Source organism: Ooceraea biroi, chromosome 7 (genome assembly GCF_003672135.1).
Source record: "Ooceraea biroi isolate clonal line C1 chromosome 7, Obir_v5.4, whole genome shotgun sequence".
Lineage (NCBI taxonomy): Eukaryota > Metazoa > Arthropoda > Insecta > Hymenoptera > Formicidae > Ooceraea > Ooceraea biroi.
Window position 1 is genome coordinate 7,374,738 of NC_039512.1, and position 26,375 is coordinate 7,401,112.

Sequence of the window (26,375 nt, forward strand, 5' to 3'; positions counted from 1 at the left end):
AATCACGAGCGGCACTTTGTCGTGAATCCACCGCGTGATCTCTCACGGCGCTCCGCGTCTCGCGGAGGGTAGGGAGAAACAATTTCCTTTGACACGGCGGGCGTCGTACAAAATGTTGAGCTGTAAGTTGCACGGCGGAATCCAGGACCGGCGACATTTTCCTCGAAAGACCAATAAAGTTTTATCTCGTTTGTACGCGAAACGCAACGAGACGCCAATATATCTTTTTCGTGGTGCAAATCCCGCGAGTGCGAGCGGCATAAGTGCACTGAGCCGAATCCTAAAGCTCCCCGGGGTGTATCAACCGTCATCATCCGAGATTCCGTCATCCATGTAGGTCAGAGGTTGAGGCACCACTGAGGCTCTCACAGGACACGATACCCGCGTGCACGTATATATGCGGGCACGGACATGTGCATTGTGTATGCATTCAATGTCGCACCCGATTTCGGCACTGATTATGGACAAGCGATAACGTGACAAGCTCCAATTTGGAATATTTTTGAATAAATCCGCGCCTTTTCGAAAGACGCAGAGAGGGAAGCTTTTAAACGTTTTTTACAAAATTTGTCGTAACTGACAATTTACAGCAATATTAAAATTTTTAGAATTTATTTTTGGAATTTACAAATATTGAACAGCTTTTAAATTTATTATTTAATACGCTTCGATAAATTTAAATCGCTCACTTTGTACGAAACACTAAGTCGTTACTGTCGAGGTAGCTCTCAAAGCCATTTGTGATCCTTGAAAAACAACGAGCAAGTCGATGCAGCTCGGTATGCAATTTTTGTCTTTCTCATGCATCCTGCATCCGTTTTACGTCAGCGACGCTTACGTCGCTATACAGAGCACATATACATACTAGGACATATACAGACTTACGCACAGCATTGTTCCCGCGAGACTATCGGTATGCAAACCATACATCCAATTGAAGCGGTCGAGCAGTCGAGGGGGTGGTTATCCCCGACGGCACGGTACCATTGTGCTCGCGCTGCGTCGCGCTATGGGGTCTGATTCTGGGTCAGCGTGGTTTAATGAGAAACTATCGGGCTCATATATATATACGCGGTCGTCGCGGTGTACTCGTTATGCAAAACTCGCACGCAAATTGAATTCCTCCGGACGGCGCGAATTTGTCTTTTATGGAATTAGCTCTCGCCCGCCGCGCGTCGACGAGAGAATGTTTGACGTTCGGGGATTAAGGTCGCCCCATCCGCGCGCATCTGGCAGATGGAGATCTCTTCCTGGTCGCGTTGCTGCTGGGAGACCGGCCGAGACAGCGAATACGTAATTGCGAAATTAGCGTCGGCGTTTGTTATATGTCGGGGGTAAATGGGATTAGAATTTATTTCCCTGGCAACCTGATTGCTGCCCTTGTGAGGCTTTACGTTTACTCTGTATTTGTGTCGAGGGAATAAGGGATAATGCTAATAATGCCGGCAGGCGAAAAAGTAAAATGAAAGATCGAATAATAAAAAATGAATATACATGAATCGCAATTTTATTCCTAAAAATTCACGATTATGAATTTTTTATTATTCATGAAGGTTCTTGTCTGCATATGATTATTAGTTTTATGGAAGTTTGTTCAATAAAATTTAGAGCATTTATAAAAGCATTGTCTGAAACGGTCATATTGGACAATCGCAGTTTTTTGGCACAAAATATCGAAGGAACATAATAACTGCAAATAAAACAACGCATAGCAGTTCATTAATGCAGTTGCTCTTGCAGTGATATCGCACGCGTGTTTACGTCGTCGTGTTCGGAGACACAACACACCACGGGAGAATAATAAAATGTCCGTCAGTTGAACGATAAACTAGAATTTCAAGGATTCTCGTCTTTGCAGATTTTATCTTGGCAGATATAAAGTCGCTACGCTAATATTGCTCGCACTCGTGTCGCAATATCTCCCACTCTAATCTTGTTTTTACTCGATTTCGTCGCGATCTTGTGCTTGACGAAAGGTTACGCCTGATACACCAACCAAATCGATACGATGACATCAACCAGTTTTACATTACTCAGAAAGTCGTGATCATCCTATTTTTTTATACCGCCGACCTAATTAGGTAATTACGACAGTGGCTTACGCACTATCGCGGTCAGACAATCACAAGCGGATGTGATGCATTATGATACATCACATTGCGGATAGAAGAGAATCATCGGGAACAAGGAAATTTCTAATTTCTTAATAGGAATTGAAATAAAATGAGAAAGTCCAAGAACAAAATTCTTCAATTATAGACTATTTATAATTATACTAGATTAGCAATTTCTGATCAAAATGTCTTCTCTTCTTTCTTGTTAAATAAAAATTTTGATTTACATTCTTTTGCCAAGATGTCGCACAATCACATTTTGCAGCGCAAATAAGGTTATCGGGCGCGGTTTAATTATGCGTGCGATTGCAGTTTGACATCGTTAACACATTAACGCTTAAAGGCGCGTATCGATATTGGCGGCTTCTCCGGGAAATTCTTCGTTTACGTAATGGGAAACCGAGACGAAAAAAAGAACCGTTGTCCGTCGCTTATTTTAACGGATGACTGAACAGGGCAACTCCGGCAATCTTCTACCGATGATAACGATTTTCAGTTCCGTTATATAATATGCGGTTGCACATTAATAATAGTAATTTTTATCCGAATGTAGAGCGAGGAAAACGAGGATGCTTAAATCCAGGCGCAAAAGTTGGAGCAGATATCGCTAATGAATATAATGCCTAGGCAAAAGCCAGCGTGATAAAGTAATATTTTCTCACAAAATTGGACTATAACCATAGTAGCTATTATAATTGACATTACCGTATTAGTACCGCAGTAAACAATATTTACATGCAGGCAACAAGTAACATTCATTAGTCTATTGCCACATTGAGTTATTTGAGTATTGTAAATCATTTGTTAGCGCCTTATATCGAATTTACTTTGTTTATTAAAGCTTGATTTTGCCTTGAAACTAGGATCTTAAAGTGATGAAATTCTCATTCTTTCTCAAAGCAAGTGTATCCTTCGCAGTTATCCTAACCGTGCTTAACAACTCCGTGCGCTCTAAACTACGCGTTGCCCCGCGTAGAAACGCGCGAGTGCATTATCGCACGGTTACTATAAATAGTATCGCTACGCATATACCATGTACGTAATTTACCAGGCGTCATAATCGCGGGCGCGGTGCGCGTAATGATTACACCGCGAGTGACTGATAGCAGCCGACCAAGAGTCGCCCCTTGCTGAAAGCCAGACCTCTAGACCAGATTACCCACGATATGCAAAGAGAAGTCACTAACCCGCTTGCAAATAAGCAGCCTAGGTGAAGTCCGTATCGGTCGGTCGTCGTAAGACTTCCACGACGAAGCTGGGAACGACGAAAACGAAAACGAAAACGACGACGACGACGATGAAGACGAAGACGAAGACGAAGACGAAGACGACGACGACGATGGTGGCATCGTATGTCTATACCAGATTCTGATTAATCTGCGACGATTTTTGCCGACGTAAAGATACTCGCCGCGACGAGTTAATTAGCCTCGCCAAGGAGGGGAATCTCTGCGACACGGATCGAGAAATGACGACTGCATCTTTCGATAATTGACGTCTCAATCGAGGGATTCTGTTGTAATTACCAACGTCGAATAAGTCGCGCCATTCGTCCGCGCCCGAGCACATTCGCAGCGGCGATGTAACACCGCGATGTAACGTCGCGATAACTGCAACGAACGTTCATGCCGCGCTCGTAAAAGTTACCGGCTCGCTGGAATAATGGAGCGACGTTTTAACACGACTGACCAACCGGCTTGGTTGGCCGGTCGGCTCCGCTCTCTCTGTGAGCGTCGATTTTTACCACCGGATATTTGAATTCGCCGTGTTGTGAGTTATGTCTTCCAAGCACTGCCGGAAGTTATTTCGCGTCGCAAATGTATGCCGATAATAAAACACCCCTGAGCGTGATTGTGATTCAGAAACCCCAGTAAATTGGATTCTGACTGCTTCACATACGGAGATAATTAAAACTATCAAATATTATATATTATTATTATCAAATATTATATATATATATATATATATATATATATATATATAAATTTAATGAGAAACATTTATTTCATTTGTTTCCTTGTATCTATTGCTCTATATAATATAAATTATAATTATAGATTCTAACAAGGTACTGAGAATATTAAAACAATGCCAGAAATTAAATGCCAGATATTAAACATTTCGCATTCGATGGTAATAGCTCCTGTAACTCAGTGAATATTAAATATACCGGCGGTTAATCTCGCCTCTCACACAGCCCGATGCCAATTTTCCATCCGCTTTAACTAAAGTTCTATTAAGGGCACTCCCGCCCCCTTTGCTCCTTGCGGCACGTACCCGTTGAAAGGGTTTAAGGTTAAGAGGGTCGACTACTTTAAAAAAAAAAGAGAGAGGTGTAGCGGATCCTTGAGAATCCTGCAGCTGCCAGTCATCATTGGCGCAAGAAACGTTGTACGCGTGTTCCATGTCTAACCGTTTCGACGAAAGGTCGGGAAATAGGATCGTAGGTCGTTAGGCCGTTGACAGGATACAGCGCAATCCGGAATGATGCAGCTGGATGTGCACTCGCGCGGTATTTCGTTAATTTTCGATGATGTTTTGCTAGCTGTAATTTGACCGAGGCACGTCAATTTTTGCACCTCGCACACAAAAATGTTTTATGCGTGACGCGCGATACTTTTTACATATTCATGTTTACGTCACCAATTTGCATACAAAACAGTAAAACGTGTATCATGCGATATGTCTCTGCTATATAGGGAAGTTTTTTTAATAAAACGGAGAACTGCGTTGTCTAAATAAAACGTTAATTTACTTGCTCCTGATTGAAATACTAACAATTATTTTATATTTTATTTTGAATTCGCACGGATAAAGTGTCAAACAAATTTAAAATAAGAAAAATTGGAAACTGACATCTTGTTTTTACACTTTAACAATGGTATGTTGCAATATTTATCTGAATAAAACCAACGGGATTTTTCCTGCCACTGTTTTTATGCATCAGAGATGCCTTCATTTTCTATGTTATCTGTAACGTTTTTAAAATATTCATAATTTTATTTTACATGAGAAAAAATAATGACTCAAACTTTAGTTAAAATTATAATAGCCTATTATAGTTATGTTAACTCCACATAGAAGTTTTATCGGGTGATATAGCTGTGGCGGCAATTCAGTCCAAGTTAAAGCATTCGTTATTGCAAATCGCTATATAATAATTATCTTGATTCATATAACGATTCTGTTTGTACACATTAAATCATCATTTAATATTGCAAATGTAAATCCTATTGATTTTAAAATTATACAAGCTTTATAATCCGCTTGATTGCTTTGCAATTGGGTTAAAAGCGATTACAACATTGTTTGTTAACAATGCTTCCAATTCGTTGCGAGATAAAATAATAGTAACAGATTAAATTGATCGATTGGTAAATTTTAAACTGAATCTGAGAACAATTGAAATAAAATCGTATGTTTTATATTTGCATTGAATTTCATTTCACTTACATATGAAAGTCATCAGTAAGTATAGTTGATCTTGTGAAAATGTTGCAAAGCGACTCTCAGCGAATCTGAAACTGCCACCGCATGTTTTCCAAACTCTCGTGTTTTCTCTTTGCAAGAGCAGAGTACCAGCTCACATTCATCCCTAACATCTGGCATATGCACGCATAAACGTTACTGATTTATTTACGGGAAGGGGTTGCATCGTGTTCCTGGGCTCAATCTTTGACAGGACGAAGGGAAAGGAATGCACTCTCGGTGCAGGCACCAGACGCGATCTGGTTGGCGCGTGCTGTTTATCGGGAACATGACTTCTGGTTAAATTTAGGCTCATCAAAGTTGTAAACAGTCTCTCTATGCATTAAACAACATCAAAATACTCGAAATCCAAAAGTTAACATAAGTATAATTTTCAATAACAGAGAACTCTAGGTAATATAAAAAATAACAATATGCATATCTCAGAACTACTCGGAAAAAGAAAAAATTTCTAAGGGCTAGAACTTTTTCATTTCTGGATTTCGAGTATTTTCAATAACAGAGAACTCTAGGCAATAGGCCAAATAACAGTTTAGATATCACAGAACTCCTCTAAGAAGAAAACAATTTTAAACTCGAGAACTTTTTCATTTCTAAATTTACGGTATTTTCAATAGCAGAGAACTCTAGGCAATATAAAAAATAATGATATCATCAACTCAGAACTTCTCGGAAAAGAAAAAATTTCTAAGGGCTAGAACTTTTTCATTTCTGAATTTACGGTATTTTCAATAGCAGAGAACTCTAGGCAATATAAAAAATAATGATATCATCATCTCAGAATTTCTCGGAAAAGAAAAAATTTCTAACGGCTAGAACTTTTTCATTTCTGAGTTTATGGTATTTTCAATAGCAGAGAACTGTAGACAATATAAAAAATAATGATATCAACAACTCAGAACTTCTCAGAAAAGAAAAACTTTCTTAGGGCTAGAACTTTTTTATTTCTGGATTTCGAGTATTTTCAATAACAGAGAACTCTAGGCACTATGCCAAATAACAATATAAATATCTCAGAACTCCTCGGAAAAAGAAAAAATTTCTAAAGTCTAGAACTTTTTCATTTCGTATAAACATAAGTATAAGACTATTCTCTCTATTCTTGATTGGTATTGTAAAATAATTTCAGTATCATAGGATTCAATATTTTATCATGTATTTATAAATGCACGAATAAAACGCGAATATAAATTAACTTTTGAATGTCAGACTTGGTAACATGCTGAAAGCTCAGTAGGAATCCCAGTGCACCTCATCAGTTATGACAAATTGGGGGAGTATCCCGCTGACACGCCAGATGCAGTGGCACCGAACGGGTTAAATAGATTTATTAATCAAGCGAATAAATCTATTAAATCCCACAGTGAAATATTATTAATACTTCTGGAGAAACCCAAACCGAAAGCGTAAGTGTCCTATTTTTCCCGGATTATCTCGAAAGGTAAAAATGAAAGAAAACGTGACACACTCTCAGCGACACGGAGCAGGCCGCATAATGCATAAAAGCGATTTATTCTAGGAGCACACTCGGCTTTCATAGTTTCCAGTAACCATGTCAGTTACGCGAGAAGAAAGAGGGAGAGAGAGAGAGAGAGAGAAAAAGAGAGTTTTCCTCCGAGTTATGCGCCGTTTATCAAAGTTTGCATTTTTCTGTACGCTGGTAGCGGAGCCCATCCTTTCGCCCGAGCGATTTGTCATTGTTCTATATCGCACCATCGTATATACACACATGCACACACTATTTCTAGCGCATTAACTCTCCTGGTCCATCTCGATTCTTCGCGCGACTTCCTCCTCTTTGTCCAATAGCGAATGGTCGGTCTTTATTTAATGCCAGTAGCAATTTTCAACGCCACTTTTATTTAATCTGTAAGAGCGTAGAGTAATTTCAGTTCTATTGAAGAGAATTCCATGAAAGTATTCTTTCGCGGAGTAAAATATATTTAATCGTCATGCCGTTATTGTCTCTCCTCGTAAAAAGTATTCCCATTGTGGTGTAAAAAGCACAGAATTAAGGATAATGTCGTTATTTAATTCGGTACTTTATTAAATTGATTACATTTGCTACATTATATTTCGCATTCTTAATGGGAACAATCCACGTTTCTTGAAAAATCTTAAGAAATGGCTTCGGATTCGATTCTAATCTCTTCTATATATAATATAAGCAGGGAGATTTCTAGACAAGCGACTATCGACAGCTTCGGCATTGTCTCTTTGTTTCTCCAAGCATTTTCGTCCATTTATTCTCGCCTCGTCTTTTACCGATTGCCTGGTAGCGATTCGATGCGCCGAAGGGGTGGTTAGCGCGCCGCTCTAAGTGCATCGAAATTTATGAACTGTCTTGCTGCAGCCGGTTCGCCGAGGAACCTTCGATGCCGCTGAAGGATTAATGCTCCGCTTCTCGCCGGGATTTTATGTCGGAAGCATGAAAAATGTTCCGCTCGCTTTGCTCGTCGGTAACACCATCACCACCACCATTGCTACAACTACCACCATCATCATACTCGCCCCCGCATTAGCACTTCGCGCCTTTCGCCGGTGCGAGACATGCTTTAAAGCGACGACCTTCGCCGCGAGAGAACAGCTTTAATTGGTTTCGTTGCGAGCGTTGCGTGAATATGCGCACCAACACGCGTGCACCACGAAATTGCTTTCTCGCCTGCATTTGCATCCCGAAATTCGGTGCGATTTCTCAGCTGCATGGCGGCGTCAGATTTAAATTCGCACGTCGACATTGCCGCCGTGCGACGGACACGAGTGAGTCTGCTGTTCGTGTGCTGTGCATGCAGATAAATTGTTGGCTAATTACCGATTAAAGAGTCGACGACGAGATTAATGGCTCGTGCTTGGCATTAAATCGAAGCGCGATCTCGATTTCCATTAGCAAAATCGAAAGAAAACAGATGGAGATAATTCTTGGAATTTAGATATATATAATCCCGAATGTTAGTTTCGCTATTAACATTATTAAAGAAATGATGCATACATTTATGTGCTCAAATTGTCAATATAATGTATTTTGCTATCTTGTACAAAAAGCTATTGATGATTAAAAGAAAGATTGACTTTATTAAATTTAACATGTGCAATCCAACAGAATCTTTAATTATATGGCAAAGATTTATACATTATTGCGTGGCTTGTATTGTGCAAAATGCGCGATTGTGCCGTGTCTTTGTTAAAAATAATGAGATGTGCTTATTATATAAAGTCATGCCTTTTTCACCCACGCATCGATTACCAGCTGTGTACGTGAAAACGGAGAAGAAAAGGGAGAAACAAGAATTTATCGCGTCGGAGTCGCCTTCACTGGCCATGTAAAAAATGATGCTGCGGACCGCCCACCAGGACGATCTATCGATCGCGAATCTCCGTCGTAATGAAAAGACGATCTGAATGGTTCTTCGAATGTTCCTTCTTCGAAGATCGTCGATCTTCATTGTTGCCACAATGCCGCAAGAATCTCTCTTATGCCATACCTCATTTATTACGTATAATGCAGTTTACATGTTATTGCCAAGTGCTATATAAAGATATTTGCAAACTTGCACACTGTCTATCCATTCAAAAAATTTTTATATTTGTAAAATAAATCCGTTGCGCGCTTTGCACAGCTCGACCGGAATAAGATTGATTGATTCTCCGAGATGCACCATTGTTGAGTATAATCAAATTTCATTTAATGAACATTATCCCAGAAAGAGCTTGTAAGTGCATTAAAAATTTCTTGATCTTAAAACAAATACGCCATAAATTTTGAAAGTATAATTTTCAAGGTAGATTTGAAGCATACAAATGTAATACAATTAAATAACGTTTAGATTTTACTTTTGACAAGAATAACAGAATTTTTGAAAATAAAAATGAATCAATACAAGATATTACTTGCGGCTACAACTGAGATTGAGTTCTATTAATATGGCGTGTGAAATAGCTTGAAACCATCGATCGTGTTATTGTTCTGACGTCGATGGTTCCTGTTTCCTATGCAGATATCATTGCTAATTTTAGGCGTTGAAAACGTAAGATCTGAATTTAGCTCGACATATTTTTTATGTGCTCAGCAGTATACCAACTCCTCTCACTGTTCTTACTTTGATACGAAAAATAAACGAAAGTAAAAAAAACTCCTATCACATGGCAGTCTAAACATTTATCCATTAAAGCATTAAGATCATAGCGCAATTTAATGTGGCATTATTGAAGTAATAAGATTTTCTAAAAAAAGGTACTTTTACCTTTATAATCATATATGTAATCATATGTATAATCGCATGTCTTTATTAAAATACTCTTCGTCACATAGATAGACAATAAACTTCAGTAACTAGATTCATCTGTTCAGGAATTTTAATCTTGCATTATCACGAATCAAATAATAATTCAGGTTGACAGTCGGAAGCGTACAATTGACGACGAAAGTGAGTCCAGTAATCCAAAAGTCCATAAATAAAAGAAGAGAGCTATTGATCAGTTGCACCCAATCAGAATACGATCATGAATCAAGGACGTCGATGATACGACAGGATCAAAGAAACACGCGGATCGAGACAAATGATCCGTCCCGCGAACCGGTTTAGGCGGTAAAAGTGACGGTGAGCGTCTGTGATCGAAACTGTATCGATAATCGATCGAGATACTATGGGGTGAATAATAATTCGAAGTCGCGCCGCCTACATTCGTAAAATAAATCCGTTACGTGCTTCGCACAACTCGACCGGAATAAGATTGATTGGTCCTTCGAGACCATTGTTGAGTACAATAAAATTTAATTTAATAAACACTGCCCTATGAATAGCTCGTAAATGAAGCACAGAACCGATACAGTGAATTTTAACGAGACTGTATCGTAACTACGATAACAAATTAATTAGTTCCTTATCTGCTTTTTAATCGGATTTCATGTTGTATTACTTATTTGTGAAAGAAAAATGGAGAGGGCCGTTCGTTATGTCCGTTCGTCTACCTTTTTTGATCTTAAAATCTATTATGTCCATTACATCCGTTTCTCGGAAATTCCAAGATATTTTTCTTTCAGTTATACATCCGCAGGAAATTCGAAAGCACAAATTCCATTCTTTGTAAATCCGAATGGTACTGGACGTGGATTACTCAATTTCTTTCTCATAAATGCGTAATTTGAAATCGTACTTTAGATTTCGAGAAAATTGCTACCCAGGAGAATTGTGCTTTCTTAAAGATTTATTTCTATGCACTCTAAGAGGACATAACATTGAGCTGAAATTTATGTCCTCCGCCGGGCTGTCGATTTAATCCAGACGTCGAAGAGGCACCTCACGATTTCACATCTCCCATGCGATTCCGGGATGAAAATATGCGGCATGCGGCGCATTACTGAAAGACGCGAGCTGTCAGAGCATCGACGACGATAATTGAAAAAGCCGGGGATTGTCAGATGAGGAGGATGCCGATGGAACACGCGGAGGAAGGTAACGGCGAGGGACACGGCGCGCGCGAGCGCGCCCAGGGCATCACGCATGCGTGTTCCGTACGCTTAAGCGCTATCGCTGAATACTCTATCCATGCGTGCTCCGAAACGCGCGAGTTCTCCATTCGAGCTCCGTCGGCTTTTGCCGTCAAACGTGCCGCGTCCATCCGGACCGTCTTGCTACCGACATGCGGGACCTGAAAAATTGTCCCCGGTCTTAAATTTCTTCTTGGACAATCTCTTTCTCTCTCGTCTGTATTGAATCATTTAAAATCTCCGTGAATTGATGCAGAATCTAAAATATAATAAAATAATTAGTTATTAATAGTAATTGCGAAATTATTTAATTCAAAATTAAATTAATAAATTATTAATTTTCATTATTGTTCAAAATAATCGAATCGATCGCTTTAGAGATATAAGGTGCATTGAGAAATTACGTGAAAATTATCAAGTGACGTTGAGAAGTGCCATATTCGGTTGATGCTGTCGTGGGATGCTGGTGCACAGAGTGCATGAAGAATATCCGGGGTGCCTCGAGCAATATCGATGGTTCGCCAGTGAAAAAGTGCGCGGTCAGATGTGACGTTAAGCCGCGAGGTCGTTGCGCTTAGTGCAAGGAGATAGTCGGCGGCCGATACAGTTGTCTTCTTTTTTTGGAGGGCTGACAGCCGACCGACAACATGCTGTCGACGGTCCAGTGTCACGGCGATGTGCATCGGAATTATCACGTCGTTTACACGGTGAGTCTTCGAAGCCGATGATCGAGATCGTCGTCTGGTGTTGGACGATTTATCTTGAGCGCCGATAATCTTTCGATTGACAGCAAGATTATATTTTGTGTTAATAATAATGCAGTTGTGCATTTGTACTGTTACAAATCCCGTGAAGTACTAATCGTATAACATTTAAAATTAATATTACATTTGTGAGAAAATGAGTAAAGGTTATGTTTCTTTTGTGTTTCTTGATAGAAAAAAATGTCAAGATAAATCGCGATAACTTTTGTAGTAACATGGATTTGGAAGGAAATAGAAAATGTCTGTCAGCTGTAAAAGTGTCACAATCATAAAATAAATAAATGAATGAAATAGGAAACACAATAACTTATAATTTATAAGCAAGTAAAATATTTGTGGAGATAATAGTGATGATGTAAGGCAATGACGGTGTAATGTTATTCCGAGAAGTTTTCTTACGTTGTATAACACGCTTCGATGAAAATTTATGACACACTCGCCCTGACCACAGGAGAGATCGCGAAATATCGAGGATTATAAATTCGACAGCCAAATATTATCACGAACAATAATAATTATGATCATCAATAACTTTCCATCCTTTTCGTAAAATGCTGACTGCTTATTCACATAAATTATCGCGCAAATCTCTGTGGAGAAATGCAGGATGTGATTTATGCGAGTTTAACTGTAAGATTAACTGCGAGATTCTCTTCGACAATTTTCAATGGTTGTCGATATCGGATTTCGATGAATATTTGAGTTACTATTCCCATGCATGGAAGTTGCGAAAATATGTGCAACTTTACATAATACGCTGCACTGTTATTGTTTCGAATTTTTATAACAAATATGTGTTGGATTTAAAGTCTATATTGTTTTTCTTTGGTAGAAATTGTGTATGAAACATTAATTTTAGGATATTGGTGAAGTAAATTAAAACAAAAAATCTCTTCCTTAAATACAATACAATTCTTTAGTACAAAGTAAGCTAATGGTCATTTGGTGTTCAACAATATCTCATTGCTGCATCAACCCTGTTCAATCTTTTCTCAAATATAATTTATATTCGTTGGCTACGGATAAGTGTCGAATACATATCGCGACCTCACGGCGCCTTGCGTCACTCATCTATTCTCGTTCGACTTTATCGCCGGCACGGCGAACGCATTTACCCCGATGCGGAATTTTAAGGTGGTATTACCATAGACTCGCGAAAAATACGTAGAAACGATCATCCGGATATTGAACAAAAATCTCGATATCTAGTCCGAAGATAATCATCTCTATAACTCATCCCTTTTGCTATAATTTTCCGGAACAGTTGTTTTATTTCTGCTATTTTAATTTTTGTGAACTGAACTGTGAAATTAAAGTACAAAACTACAAAAACACTCAGTATTAAGAATATATTATGTAAAAACTATAATCATTGAATTAAAATTAAGTTTATATGATAATTTATTAGAAATAGAAGTTTGAGAGGATCGAACTTCGGGAAATGTAGCTATTCTTTATGCATCGGTGTAAAAAATTCGAGTGCGCTGAATAACTCATAATTTAAAGAATATCTGCAATTCTTTCCAAATCATCTGGCAAATTGCGTACTAAAATATTCCAATCCATCAGCCAACATATCCAGCGATAGCACCAGCATCCTCGACATTGATTTATGAAACTCGCGTATCAGCACATGTCTACCAACAATAATACATCGACCAATTCACGCTTTGTTTTCTTCTGCGTCATCATATCGTCGTCACGCGGAAATGTACAGAGTACGAAATCTGGATGTGCGAATCGTCTGAATCATCTGATACCAGGGTGAAAAATTTGAGAAAGCAATATCATTATATTGAGAAACGGAAGAGTAATATTAAAAACAAGAGATATATTATCAAGATAATATCAAGAAAAGCACTGTGAACTTATTCTATGCATTTATTCTTGATTTTTCAAAAATTTTGTTACTTCCTACTTAATCTTGACTGCCTAATTTATCAAGCCTTGTCAAGTCTGATACGGATAAATGCTTTTCACTCGCGAGTTAACGAGCTACCGTTCACCCAGAAACAGCTTGACGGAAACGGTCAGGCTCGCAAGGTGCGTCAAATGATTTAAGTTTCCGTCTAACACGTGAAACAACATAGGAAAACGTTTGGGAAGCGTCGGTAGAAGTTCACAGGGGCCCAGGATGGGTTTGCGGCAGGCGGGATACGCAAAGTCGTTAAAGTATGTTGCTCGAAATTCTTCGGGATGTTCTTTGACCCATTTGATCCGTTATGGAAAGCGTGTGACTTGTAATGTAATACGTGCTGTTAACAATTCCTTTCTCTTTTTCGACCCGTTATGGGAAGTGTAACTACGTGTAAATGTAATGTGATACGCAGCTACGAACGATCCCATTTTACTGTCTAATTTATAATTTATCTGCTTATATATTCATAATTAATTCAACTTCGTTTTAATACGCGCATATTTTCTTCTAAGAGTCGCATTCCTGACAATTATTTTTGTTATTTTCGGGGGAAAATATAATACTATGCACAACAATATTGCTATATATATAAAGATATTATATTATAAAAATACTTGAACGAGTATTCGCGCTCTTTTCTATGAGTATAGCATTAACTGCCAATGATTGTTGGCCGACGGGAATGCAATTGCGAGAGACACTGGCAACGAACGACGTGTTTACACGCGTGCTGAACTGGTTTCCTAACGCGATGCACTTTGATTCATCTGTTATACGCAGTAATTGGCTGCGACATTAGGCCCTTTACACACTTCGTCGAACAAATGAAGGCAAATCGCAGACGACGTTCTTGCACGGAGTTCTCCCTCGTGTTGGAGCATCAATTAGTGGTTCGACGACAAGTTTCTCGCTTGCAAAATAAACGTTCTCTCGCCGGTTGCGAGAATCTTGAATGTTTCGTATGATTCATGATGAAATGATCAAGTATCAATGATGATTTATGATTGTTATATATGATTGCATGACGCAGTATGAAAATAAAAATCTGTCTACATTTTTTGATATTATATATGAGTGAACTTTCATTGTAAGAAATATTATTTAAGAAAAAGAGATTTTTGACAATATATGATTTTATTCATTTGTGTGTATGTGAAAGAGTCATAAACAGTAAAATTCAATGTTCTTGAAAATGATGTGATATAAGTAGAGTCTCATATTACCGAAGATGGTATCTGCAATCATAAAAGTCCAACACTGCGAGGTCGTTCGTAAGTCTTCATTATCGAACGTGAAAACCTCTGCTAGTAGTGCCAACGACCGGCTTTCTGGGCGGTCAGTGAATTCCCTGAAAGCAAGTTGTCGTTAACTCAGACGTTCTGGCCACACGCGAACGAAATACGCGAACACATCTCGTAAACGCCTCGTGATTCAATTCTGCTATCGTTATATCCATCTGTAAAACGTTCTCGCGGCACTGCAAAAGTTTTGATCAGTAACTCGACATTATAAGCAAAAAAGAGATAAGAAATTTTTATGTTTTCTTTTATTAATATATGTAAAACTAAACGCTCCAATATATCAAAAAATGTATCACAAAATAAAATTAAAAAATAATAAACATTTTATTTTAATAAATTTTAATAAAAATTTTATTGAAAAGTAAAAATCATCATTTAATTATTAATATTACACTAAAAATGTTAATTACAGGTTTTTATTAAGTTACTGAATAATTTCTGAATAATTACTGAATACGTTATTGAATATTATCCAAGTTAAATTAAAGTTAAGTTATAAGAGCATAATAAGTTAAATTACAATGTTAAAACTGTTCTAAAGTTTCATAATTTTTTGTTTGTGTTATATGCAGATCAATGATGAAATGTGGTTTCTTTGCTCCTAATTTTGTTCGAAGTTTGGAAATTATTCAGTAACGCGCATAGTCGTGTGTTCAATCGATTTAAGTAGTCGGGATCGTTCTACCCTTTTTCATGCAGCCACACGCGACGCGGACGATTTACCGCTGTGAAAGTAGAGTGTTTTCGATAGTTGGCGCGAATCCAAAACCCGAATCGAGACTACGATCTGGAATGAACGAGAGGCAGCGTGCGGTTGAGACTACCAAATTCCCGATGATCGCGTTCCTGCTTTTACGTGATTCTATGTGATTCTTACCGATAGAGATGAAATCGTGAAACCAAAGAAAGAAGAAATTCTGATTAATAGATTTCAATTAATCGCGTGTTTATGGAAAAAATTGACTTTATCTTTTGTGCAAGTTGATTAAAAAAAAGATAATCACTCTCTTATATGGTCATCTACGTTGATGTAATGTCTCGAATTAAAATACGTTAAATGCGAATTTTATTGATTTCTATTAAAAACTATATAGGGTGAGGCACCTAAAACAGGCCACCTGAATATCTCGGCTGTTATTGGTGATAGAAAAAAATGTGTCAGACCAAACTTGCATGGTTTCGAGGGACACATAATTTGTTCTAAATAATTTTTTATTAGGTGGACGCGTAGAGGTCATATGAAGGTCAACTTCGTTTTTTTAAATGGTATGTTTTTTTACGTACCATCTAGTAGAGCGTTTGAAGATGCGCACATTGATCTACGGGTCAAAATCATTCAAGGTCACTGAAGGCTAAAATTTCTAAGTGCTAGAACTTTTTCATTTCTGAATTTAGGGTATTTTCAATAGCAGAGAACTCTAGGCAATATAAAAAATAATGATATCATCAACTCAGAACTCCTCTAAGAAGAAAAAACTTTTAAACTCGAGAACTTTTTCATTTCTGAGTTTACAGTATTTATAATAGCAGAGAACTCTAGGCAATATAAATTAAGTTATTTTCCCTTACAGTTGGCCTTCAGTGACCTTGAATGATTTTGACCCGTAGATCAATGTGCGCATCTTCAAACGCTCTACTAGATGGTACGTAAAAAACATATCATACCATTTAAAAAAACAAAGTTGACCTTCATATGACCTCTACGCGTCCACCTAATAAAAAACTATTTAGAAGAAATTATGTGTCCCTCGAAACCATGCAAGTTTGGTCTGACACATTTTTTTCTATCATCAATAACAGCCGAGATATTCAGGTGGCCTGTTTTAGGTGCCTCACCTTGTATAATCCTAATTAATACATAATAATGCATCTGTGGTTAAAGTTTGACGAGACCTTTTAGAAACGCCCTGTATAATATTTAATGTGCCAATAATACGAATAATTTACGTTATATGATCAAATTAAGAGCAAGCACATCCCTTTTCGTACTAAAATAGCTCATGGTTTATTACCCAACATTTATTATCACCTAATCAATGAATAGATCTCCCATTACTGCCACTAACGATTTTATTATGCCCAAAAAACAAATAGAGGCGAAATAACATGAAAAGATTATACCGGTGAACTCGGCGTGATCGGGTCAAGAGTCAACGATAAAGCCGGGCTGAAGATAAGTTACGGGCTTCTTTCGACGGCACTCTTTACGATCGGTATCGTTCTTTCCTTTATGTCGTATTTACGGTGAAGTTGTATCATTGAAAAACCATTGCAGTCGCAGAGAAGTTACGACGAATGACGTCGAGAAGCAGAGGAAAGAGGAAAAGAGAGAGGACAAGAAGATGTATAATAAAACGATAGCCATCGGTGTGTGTTCTTTACCGGCGTGCCGCATGCGCGCGTATTTATATCGATGAGCGTAAAGGGCGTCACTTCCTGTGAGATCACTCCTGCAATCTTACAATGCGACGAGGTAAGGGGCGAAAAAAGAATCGCGTATTTCCCGGACAACACCGCGACGCGAGTAAAAAGCTGACTTTATGTAATCGTCAGCCATTAAGACAAGTATCGTGCAACGTGCACGCGTGTGCATATATATGTAGATACGTGTCCACGTCTTGTCATATCTTGTTTTGCCACAAGGCTTTCTTAGTAGAGTCAAGGTTGGAACAAACGTCGCAAAGATTGTCTCATCCTGGTATTAGGTAGAGGTGATTATTGGTAGATCACGAACGAACGTTACGAAATATCCTGTAATGCGAACACGTAATTTAAGAATACAAAAATCGTCGTGAAATTGAGAAGAACTTGAGTCATTCCGCGTAATAACTTTATACATAATAATATACATCTTGAATTCTCGAAGACTTCAGTTTTTGGCTGAAGCGTTATTTTCAGCGGATCAGAGGCATACGTAGGGTGTTTCGTTTGTATTAAAATTCAACGCTGTATCCTCTGCGTTCATGATTGTGATACTTTTAAAGATGGTTTACTCTCCATGAAAATTTGAGGTTGTGGACTTTGTCTTCTCCCTTAAAACTTTTAGATTACCAAGAATACCTAAATAACTAAGCTGCTGAATTAAAATTCTGTTGAAGTACATTGCAATATAAGTTGAGGAATATATTTTTCTCATGTATTTGCATCATCCAGTTTGATTTATTAGTTTTTATGGAAATATATACATTTCAAAAATCTTTATTTTAAAATCGTTAAAATAAATGATCATAAAATTTCTCACAAAAATAGATAAAATCTTTAAACACGATATTTTTCGAAACATTAATTATATATTTCTTCAAGGTACAAATATTTAATAGATTATTATATAATAATGTATATTCTTAACAATACTATGTAACACACACATACATTCAAGCTTGTACTATTTATTGTCGATAAATAGGTACTACGGATCATTTGAATAGGAACACGGGTGTTACGGTTACCGATTGGAACTCGCATTCCATGCTTCCAATCGGCATCTTGCCACACACATCCGCTAATGTAATATGCCGTAACTACGAATCGCGATTGTCATTCACGCTCTTTCCTCATTCCAGCGTCACGATCCATTCGCTATGCAAGAGTTACCCGGAATCTGGACCCTCCGCAGCTGCGCTCCATTTGATCTCCAATGCGATTCTCGATCGTGACGTTCGATTGCGAGACATAAGTCAATTAAGTATGGATTAGCCAATTGGGTACCCTGCCAATCCCCCTGGCATTACTCGCCCCTTCAACGAGCGTCATAGTGATCTTCGCATACCACGCCAGGTTAACTGCAGCATTGTTGTTCCGGTTACATTAGTCATTTATTATCGATGTCGTTAAAAGCAATTGTTGTCTTCTGCCAAGATCGAACTGTGGTCGATTTCCGCGATAATATTCCGCATAACATTGGTGCAAAGGTCCAGTATTATCAGCTGTCGCTGAGTATTATTATTAGCTTCTTTATGTGCTGTTTTATTTCGGTCTTTAATCGACCTTACGTGTTATCAGTCTTAAACGCTTTTTATCGAGATTAATAAAATACCAGATTAAGTACGTGCAGCAAATAATTCTCTAGCAGAAGTTTATATAAAATGTGGTAAAAAATTAATTCTTAATTCTGCGATTCTAACCTTTATTACAGTAAAGCTACTATCAGTCGCTTCTATGAAAGATTAATTGTATCGTGTAATCATATGTATCTTTAGATTATTTTCTCGCATGTCTCATCGCACATTATTGCGTGTAGGTACGCACTTAATGAAGTCCAAAATAAAGTATCATTAAAATGCACAAGACGATTAATATTCGAGAAATCTGTGCACACTTCTCTTCTTTAATTCGCGCTTAATATGAAAGTTGTATAACGAACCATGTCGTTCCGCATGTATTCTGTGAGAATAAATTTGAGATTCATTCGGATTATTATGAGAAATGATCACGTTGTAATCCTATTTAATGATTATTGCACATTGCATACATTGCATACATTGCATACATTAAAGTGCCGATTTTTTTTCAATGATAAAGCGCATCGTTTCTGATTAAACGCATCGTTTCTGATCAAACGCATCGTTTCTGATCAAAAGCATCACACTAATTAACGATTTAGTTGGACACGTAAAACCTACTTTATGCGTTTAAATCTCATCGGCCAATTACAGTTCAATGATTCCACGTTATTAAAGTTCTGCAATAAGCACCCGCGCAGCATTATTGGATGATATTAAAACCGGCGCTACTAAATTATGTCATGTTATAATAATTTGTGAAATCCGAGATATTTTACGAACAATTAGTGGTGGCTCACCATAGTCGTATGGCGTACACAAGCTTTCAACGAATCCAAAAATAAGGCGGTTTATATACCGCATCTATTATTATTCATGAATTCTCGAATCGCTATTCTCGAAACCGCTATTTTACCATTCACGAATGTGAATTTCAACGAGGGCCTTCTCTTTGTATCTTTTTTATAGCTGAAGTCGCGCTATCCGCATTTTTACGTGGCAGATTTAGTAATCGCACAGTTTTCGCAATTCAGTCGGAATCTGAACTTCGATGTAGAGGTAGCCGACGATATATTCCATCTGCGATCTCTTGCCAAGGACATCTTTGTGTTTATCCGGTTACCTAGTCCTGGTGAAACGTGTTTCACTTACGAAGGCCTATCGGTCCTCCTGACATAATTTATCTTGTCGTAAAATATCGCTGGTATCTCTTTCGTCTGGGAATTAGCGTGTTACGTCAAGACGGATGAATTATCAAGAAAACCTTTTAGAAATTCATTTTAAAAGAGCTAATTTTTGCCGTGACAATATGCAGATACGACAGGTATATTAAAAAAGTATTGACTTGTCGCTTTTACATGCAAATCATTGTACAGCAAATTAAAAATTCGATCGTTTAACTTGGTGTGACATTAATGCTGGATTTGACTGCTTGTATGATTATTAAAATTCTTTCATATATAATCAAGATTTCGAAAACGGTTTAAATATAATTTCCTTTATACTTTATAACAATCTTTTAATATTAGATTAGATTATAAATTTTATTTAAAATTTTATTTAAAATGAATAAGAGAAGTTTTCATACAAAATTATATTTTCTTTCTTCGAAAAGTAACGTAAAGTCTCTCTTAAAATTAAATCTGTATTTTATAATAATTTTGATGTAAAAACTTGACCTAATTACACCGGAAGGGTGTGGTATGACAAGTATGTGAAGTCATTTTGCACGTGTCACGACATGCTCTCCTAAAGTTATTTCATCACCTGAAACGAAAATCTTGTTAGAAACACATTAAAAATTGCATTTAACGTCGCGACATGAATCTCATTCCCTGCCGGATTACAAATTAACAAGTTCAAGCGTGCGCCCGCGCGTTATGGGCAAAATTTAGATGTATGTACAAAGTGCGGCATTGGAGAAATTGCGTGTATATTACCGGGTGGCCTAATTGTATTCCAAGTGAGTGTATTCTAAGGGAGTGGCACGCTCGACCCACTCGTCTTTGCTTTTCCTTATTGGCGATGCGAGGGGGCGCGCAGGAACTTAAAGCAACGTATCGATAACATCACATGCGGGAAGAGAAACTCCGTGAACGGATCAAGATACATATTTAATTTATCTTGTTCCACTAAGCAAAAATAGTATCTCTCAAGAACTATCAGGCAAAATCACGTCCAGATTAAACAACGACACTTTAGGAAGAACATCATACATTCACTCTACAAGGAAATTTGCACTGTTGTGAGATATTGATTAAAGTATTATAAAACATCGTTTATATACAGAGAATATATTATATCCATAAGAAACATATTTCTAAAATGACGTATATATACGTATGTATACAACAATCTACGGATATCTTCATTGAGCGGGCGGAAGCAGTGATTACATTCACGGCGAATGGTTATTTGGACGTTAAGATAAATATCCCAGCCCGCATCGTCAAAGTTCTATTGAACCCTCAGCTACCCGGTACTTGCCTGCCCGACCGAGAGGGAATTTCGAAGGACTATCTGACAAGATAAATTCCACGCGGGGCGACGTGGCCTAATTATATTTCAAGGGAGTGGCGTTTCAGCCATTCAAAGGTGTCATACCTACACCCTTGCGCGGCTCTCTGAAAGTTCGCAGACTCGAAGGATGGATCCGCGCGGCGCAGGATCGGGCCTGCGTGTTAAGGTCACAAACGCCGACTAGAGTCGCCATGGTTACGTGTCGAGTTCTCTCACCCCGTGCCCACCCCGCCATGGACCATCCCGACCCCCGGGAGAGAGATGCAGGCTTCAACCCTCTGTATACCCGCAGCGCCGGGGCGGCTCCCGAGCGACGCAGACGTTCATTCCGGTTGACCCAGGTCGCGTGATCACCGAAACTCTCATTCTGATCGTGTCATCAGCATCATGTGCCATCGCGGCGACGCCCGGAAGAAAACGTGAGGAAAGCCGCAGGGCAGCAGTCTCGAGCTGCAAGCGGTGCTTCCGGTGCGAGAGAGGTTCGATGAATCGAGCATGACCACGAGAGGGTGCGTACCTTGAAAATGAATGACCTTGAACGCGTACACCTGCAAAGCGAAGCCGCGGCGGATTGATTGGCACACGAGAGGATGGAATCGCGAGAGCTGATCATGCGATGTGGTTGCGTACGAAAGGTCCTTCGAAGCTTATCCGTGATAAGTCGTGGCAAGTACGTTTGACGCTTCTTGTTTGCATGTCAAGTTGACGAGAAATTAAGATGTAAAATATTGAGGAATTGTTGAAATTGTTGAAAAAATATGCACGCAATATGTGAATCCCGTAACGAAACAAATGACACACCACGAAAGTAATAAAACGACTGGGATGAGAAAATAAGTCGTGTTCTGTTATCGAGTGATAGAATATCTATGAGAGTATATTTAGATGAAAAAGATATCTAATATATTTAGTACAGCTGTTATACTTAATATTAATCTTAAGCGAGAAGAATCTGTAACAAGAAGCCTTGAGAGATTTCCAACACTCATTAAAGGGATCTCTTGCTACGTAGACACAATTCACAATGGAAACGAAAACCGCATAGTTGATATATACCATATACAAGCTATACATAGTACAAAATACAAAAATGCTCAAACAGTAGTAAGTTCGATAACGATAAAACTTTTTTAATTTGATCCTGATGCAATAAGGATCGAGTGCTTTAGCCTACGTGCTCAAGTAGGAGCGAATTACGTTACGCTATATACGTCTATACGACACTTGACCCAAGTGCGACGATTGATGATCCGCTTTATATCCGAGAAACGCGTGGAAAGGATTGCGTAAAAGTAAAGAAAAAAACTAGAACAAATAAAATAAGACGAGATAGTGTCCGGTATTACGAAATGGACATGATGTATTGATACACGTGGTTCCAAGTGTGACACAGTGACTCTGGAATCCTATATATGGCCGAGAATTAAGATTAGAAGTCACGTCTCTCTGGGATAATCAATTGAACCGATTACGATCAAGTTTTGTTAATCTTATTTTCTATGAGACAGCGACGTGAAGTACAATTTATCATTTGCCTGGAGACGTTATTGAAATTAACGTAATTGTTTTGTTCGAGAAAGTAATTGTCGTGCCAAAGAAAAGAGGTAATGACGCTACTTGAAGAATTGATGATTCCTCATGATCGATATCGGAGATTATATCGTCGTTGTCGAGGCGTTTGATTAATTTAACCGACATCACTTGCATAATGAAGGATACATGGAAATAAAGCATCGCATAAAAGCCTCGAACACGATCTTGTGCACCGATGAGTTCTAACACCAGTTCGCTGTCGCGCGCTTGGCTGCGGGCGAATTGCTGCCGTTGCGGTGACACCCGGCAGGATGCGGTGAATAATAATTTTAAGGACGTCGAGACGCCGCTACGAGAGGAGACGGAGACGCTTTTGCATCGTATCGCCTTTACTGTCTGGCACACTGCCCTCCATATAGAGAGCGAGGTGCGTCCGAATCGCACGTGTTACTCACACGCGTGCACCAAATTATAGTAGGTGGTAGTTTTCTTATAAATGCCGTCTACAGATTTTTTTAACTATACAATTGCTTATTCCTTGAAATTTAATTTCCAATTAAGCTGTTAGAATTTTATGCTATTTCCTAAAGAAATATTATAATTGAGCATATTATTTAAGAAATATTTGAAACGTGTTATAATCGCATAAATTCGATTCTGCTAATGTAAAAAGTCTTATTAAATGACGTTTTTTTAAAATTATTTTCGTGGATTAAACTTTTCAATTTATAAACAAGTTTTCTATTTTATTTCTTCTCAAAGGATTAGATGCGTCTGTAATAACGTTATAACTAAACAATGTTACGTGTGCAGTGTAGCATGTCTATTCAGTACAAGATATTTAATAGGTAGGCTTAAATTGACCATGATGCAACTGGTTTTTAGGAATTCAGCGCACTATTGCGGCACCTGTCGTTGCATAATTTTTCTCCAGGGCAACAATGGAAACAACTTATACCGTATCCATTAATTTCAAAACAATGAACAATAATGTCACCCACTTTTCTTGAGACAACGCCCATGAAGAGAGTAATAGTATTTTCGACGCACCGAGGTGGAAAGTTAATAAGACTAAGCTATTATCTGTTCTCTATAGAAATACGCACACGTATAATACTAACGCGTTATTTCAAACATTGATAATTAAATGTTTCTTTACTGATAATATGATAGTGATATATCGAGGATGAATAATTTTGATATTTTTTTCTTATTTTGCACTTATATAAAAATTATTAATTTAATTTTTATATTTTTCAATATATAAACATGGTGACTAATTGCTTTTTGTTTTTTATTACAGCACAATGGCGGCTACGAATCACAACCGAAAAACATCATCACAAGGAACAAACAACAACAGGTAAGCAAGTGTTTATATCACACAATTATGCACTATGTTTCTCGTTTAAATTATAATTAAAAAATTATATATTCGTTATATCTCCTTCCTCTTATCATAAATTAATATAAGAAATCAATTAATTATAACGTGGGAAATTATACTTATCCATAAGTACGTGTATCACTATGATAAGAAGAGATGAAATAAAAACAGAGAAAGTAAACGTGTGCGCGATCAAAAAAGTGACAATCTTTCAGAGAAATGTTTCTCACTTGACGAATTAGGAGCACCATATCTTATCTATTCCTGATATATTGGCATCGAGGATTTGCGATTTATCGCTAACAGCTTCTTTAAACATTTAATAATAATAGAACCGGTAACACATACGAGCAGTAGATACCACCTCGGGCGTATCTCCATTTATTCCATGAGCAAGCATGAGATGGAGCTACGTTTTTACACTTTATGTTCAAACAAACGCGAAACTTTTGCGCTCACGTTTGGAACCGCGTATTCTGCCAGGCAACATTTTGCCGTACAAGTTGCACGAAATTATTCCTGACGACTCGTCCCAGTCCGTCCGGCATAAGCATCCGCTTTCGAAATACAGAAACTGGAGGACACGTGCACGACCTTTCCGAAACGTTGAGCTCCGAAGAGCACTTTCCCCACATTCAAATGGAAATGTCGTCTCTCTATGCTCTTTTTTTCAAGCACCGGAAGTTCTATACGCCGGCAGCTCGTTACATTACAGCGTCATGACGTTAAAACAGAGTTTTCGCTGTGCCTTGATGATGGTGGACTCTGCGTCGACCGCAATTTCGGGTCTCGCTTTGCGCGCACTGCAGATTTCTGTAAACAAGCGATGCGAGATTTAATTGCATTGGCGATTTAATCTGGGAAATTGCGTCGAAGCGGCTCGGTTAAAATTCACGATAACCATAATTGCGGGGATCAAAATGAGACACGCGTTACACAATCCGCTACTCACACAACACGCCGGCGGAATAACTTTCTATTAGCGTGCGCCTGGGAGGGAATACTAATATCCGACTGATAATCAGTACACTAATTACCCCTGTCCACCGGTTCGTGCAACCGGTCAGTATCTCCTGGGATTATTTGTTATCTGCCGAGGCAATCGATTCCGTAAATCAATCCACGTGACAAGTACACAAATATCTACTTACGGTATCTGTCGCACGCGTGCTCGTGAAGCTTACTTGGAAATCACAAAAATAATAGCGTAATCATAATACGACGTGATATACAAGAGCGTGAAAGTAATAGGACATAATTTTACCTCTAATTTCCGGCTCAGTTGCGCTTTTTAGTCAAGTCACGATCCGACATAAAGAGACTAGCGAGTCTTTTTGAAATTTCACTGTCGGGCACTTGTAATGCGTACACACGACGATGCCACTGAAAATTATTCGCTAAAATGGTAATAAAGCGGCGCATTATACGGTTGTTCAGTATCAGCCGCGATGTTCCGCCGCGATAATCCGCGCGTGTTGACGTTGGATGGATAATGTATTCTTGAAACACCGCACTTATTCGCGCGGAGACCATACCGCTATTACTGTGGAAATGTATGCAGAAAGGAGGTCCACGGTATGGCCGATCAGTGATATTCTTACATGAAATGCGAAGAAGGCATTTTTATTATACAATGAGACTGATACACGTTATTTCTACAACGATGTATTACTTTTTTGTTAACGTAATACTTGATTATTAATTATTCTATAAATTTTTAAATTAAAAAAATACTGTGTTAATTATTAATAGATATTTAATATTATTTATATTTAATGATGTGTTTTACGATAAAGATACGAGATTATCAAGGTTAACACTGTATTATTTTTAACCATGTTAATTAATTGCGCGAATCCG

At 38.2% G+C, this 26,375-nt stretch overlaps 1 protein-coding gene across 12 annotated transcripts in view; it reads left to right on the forward strand.

The window, feature by feature from the left end:
• The window catches only part of LOC105279293 (tensin), a 161,423-nt gene that overhangs the window by 95,336 nt on the left and 39,712 nt on the right, over positions 1-26,375 (forward strand). For 9 of the 12 annotated variants that reach the window (XM_026971411.1, XM_026971412.1, XM_026971413.1 and 6 more), the window contains one exon: positions 24,432-24,491. In XM_026971411.1, the coding sequence (XP_026827212.1) occupies positions 24,432-24,491 (60 nt within the window). Of the gene's footprint in view, positions 1-10,356; positions 11,799-20,705; positions 23,603-24,431; positions 24,492-26,375 lie in introns of those variants that run through there. The other 3 variants (XM_026971420.1, XM_026971419.1, XM_026971423.1) reach the window with 3 other exon arrangements.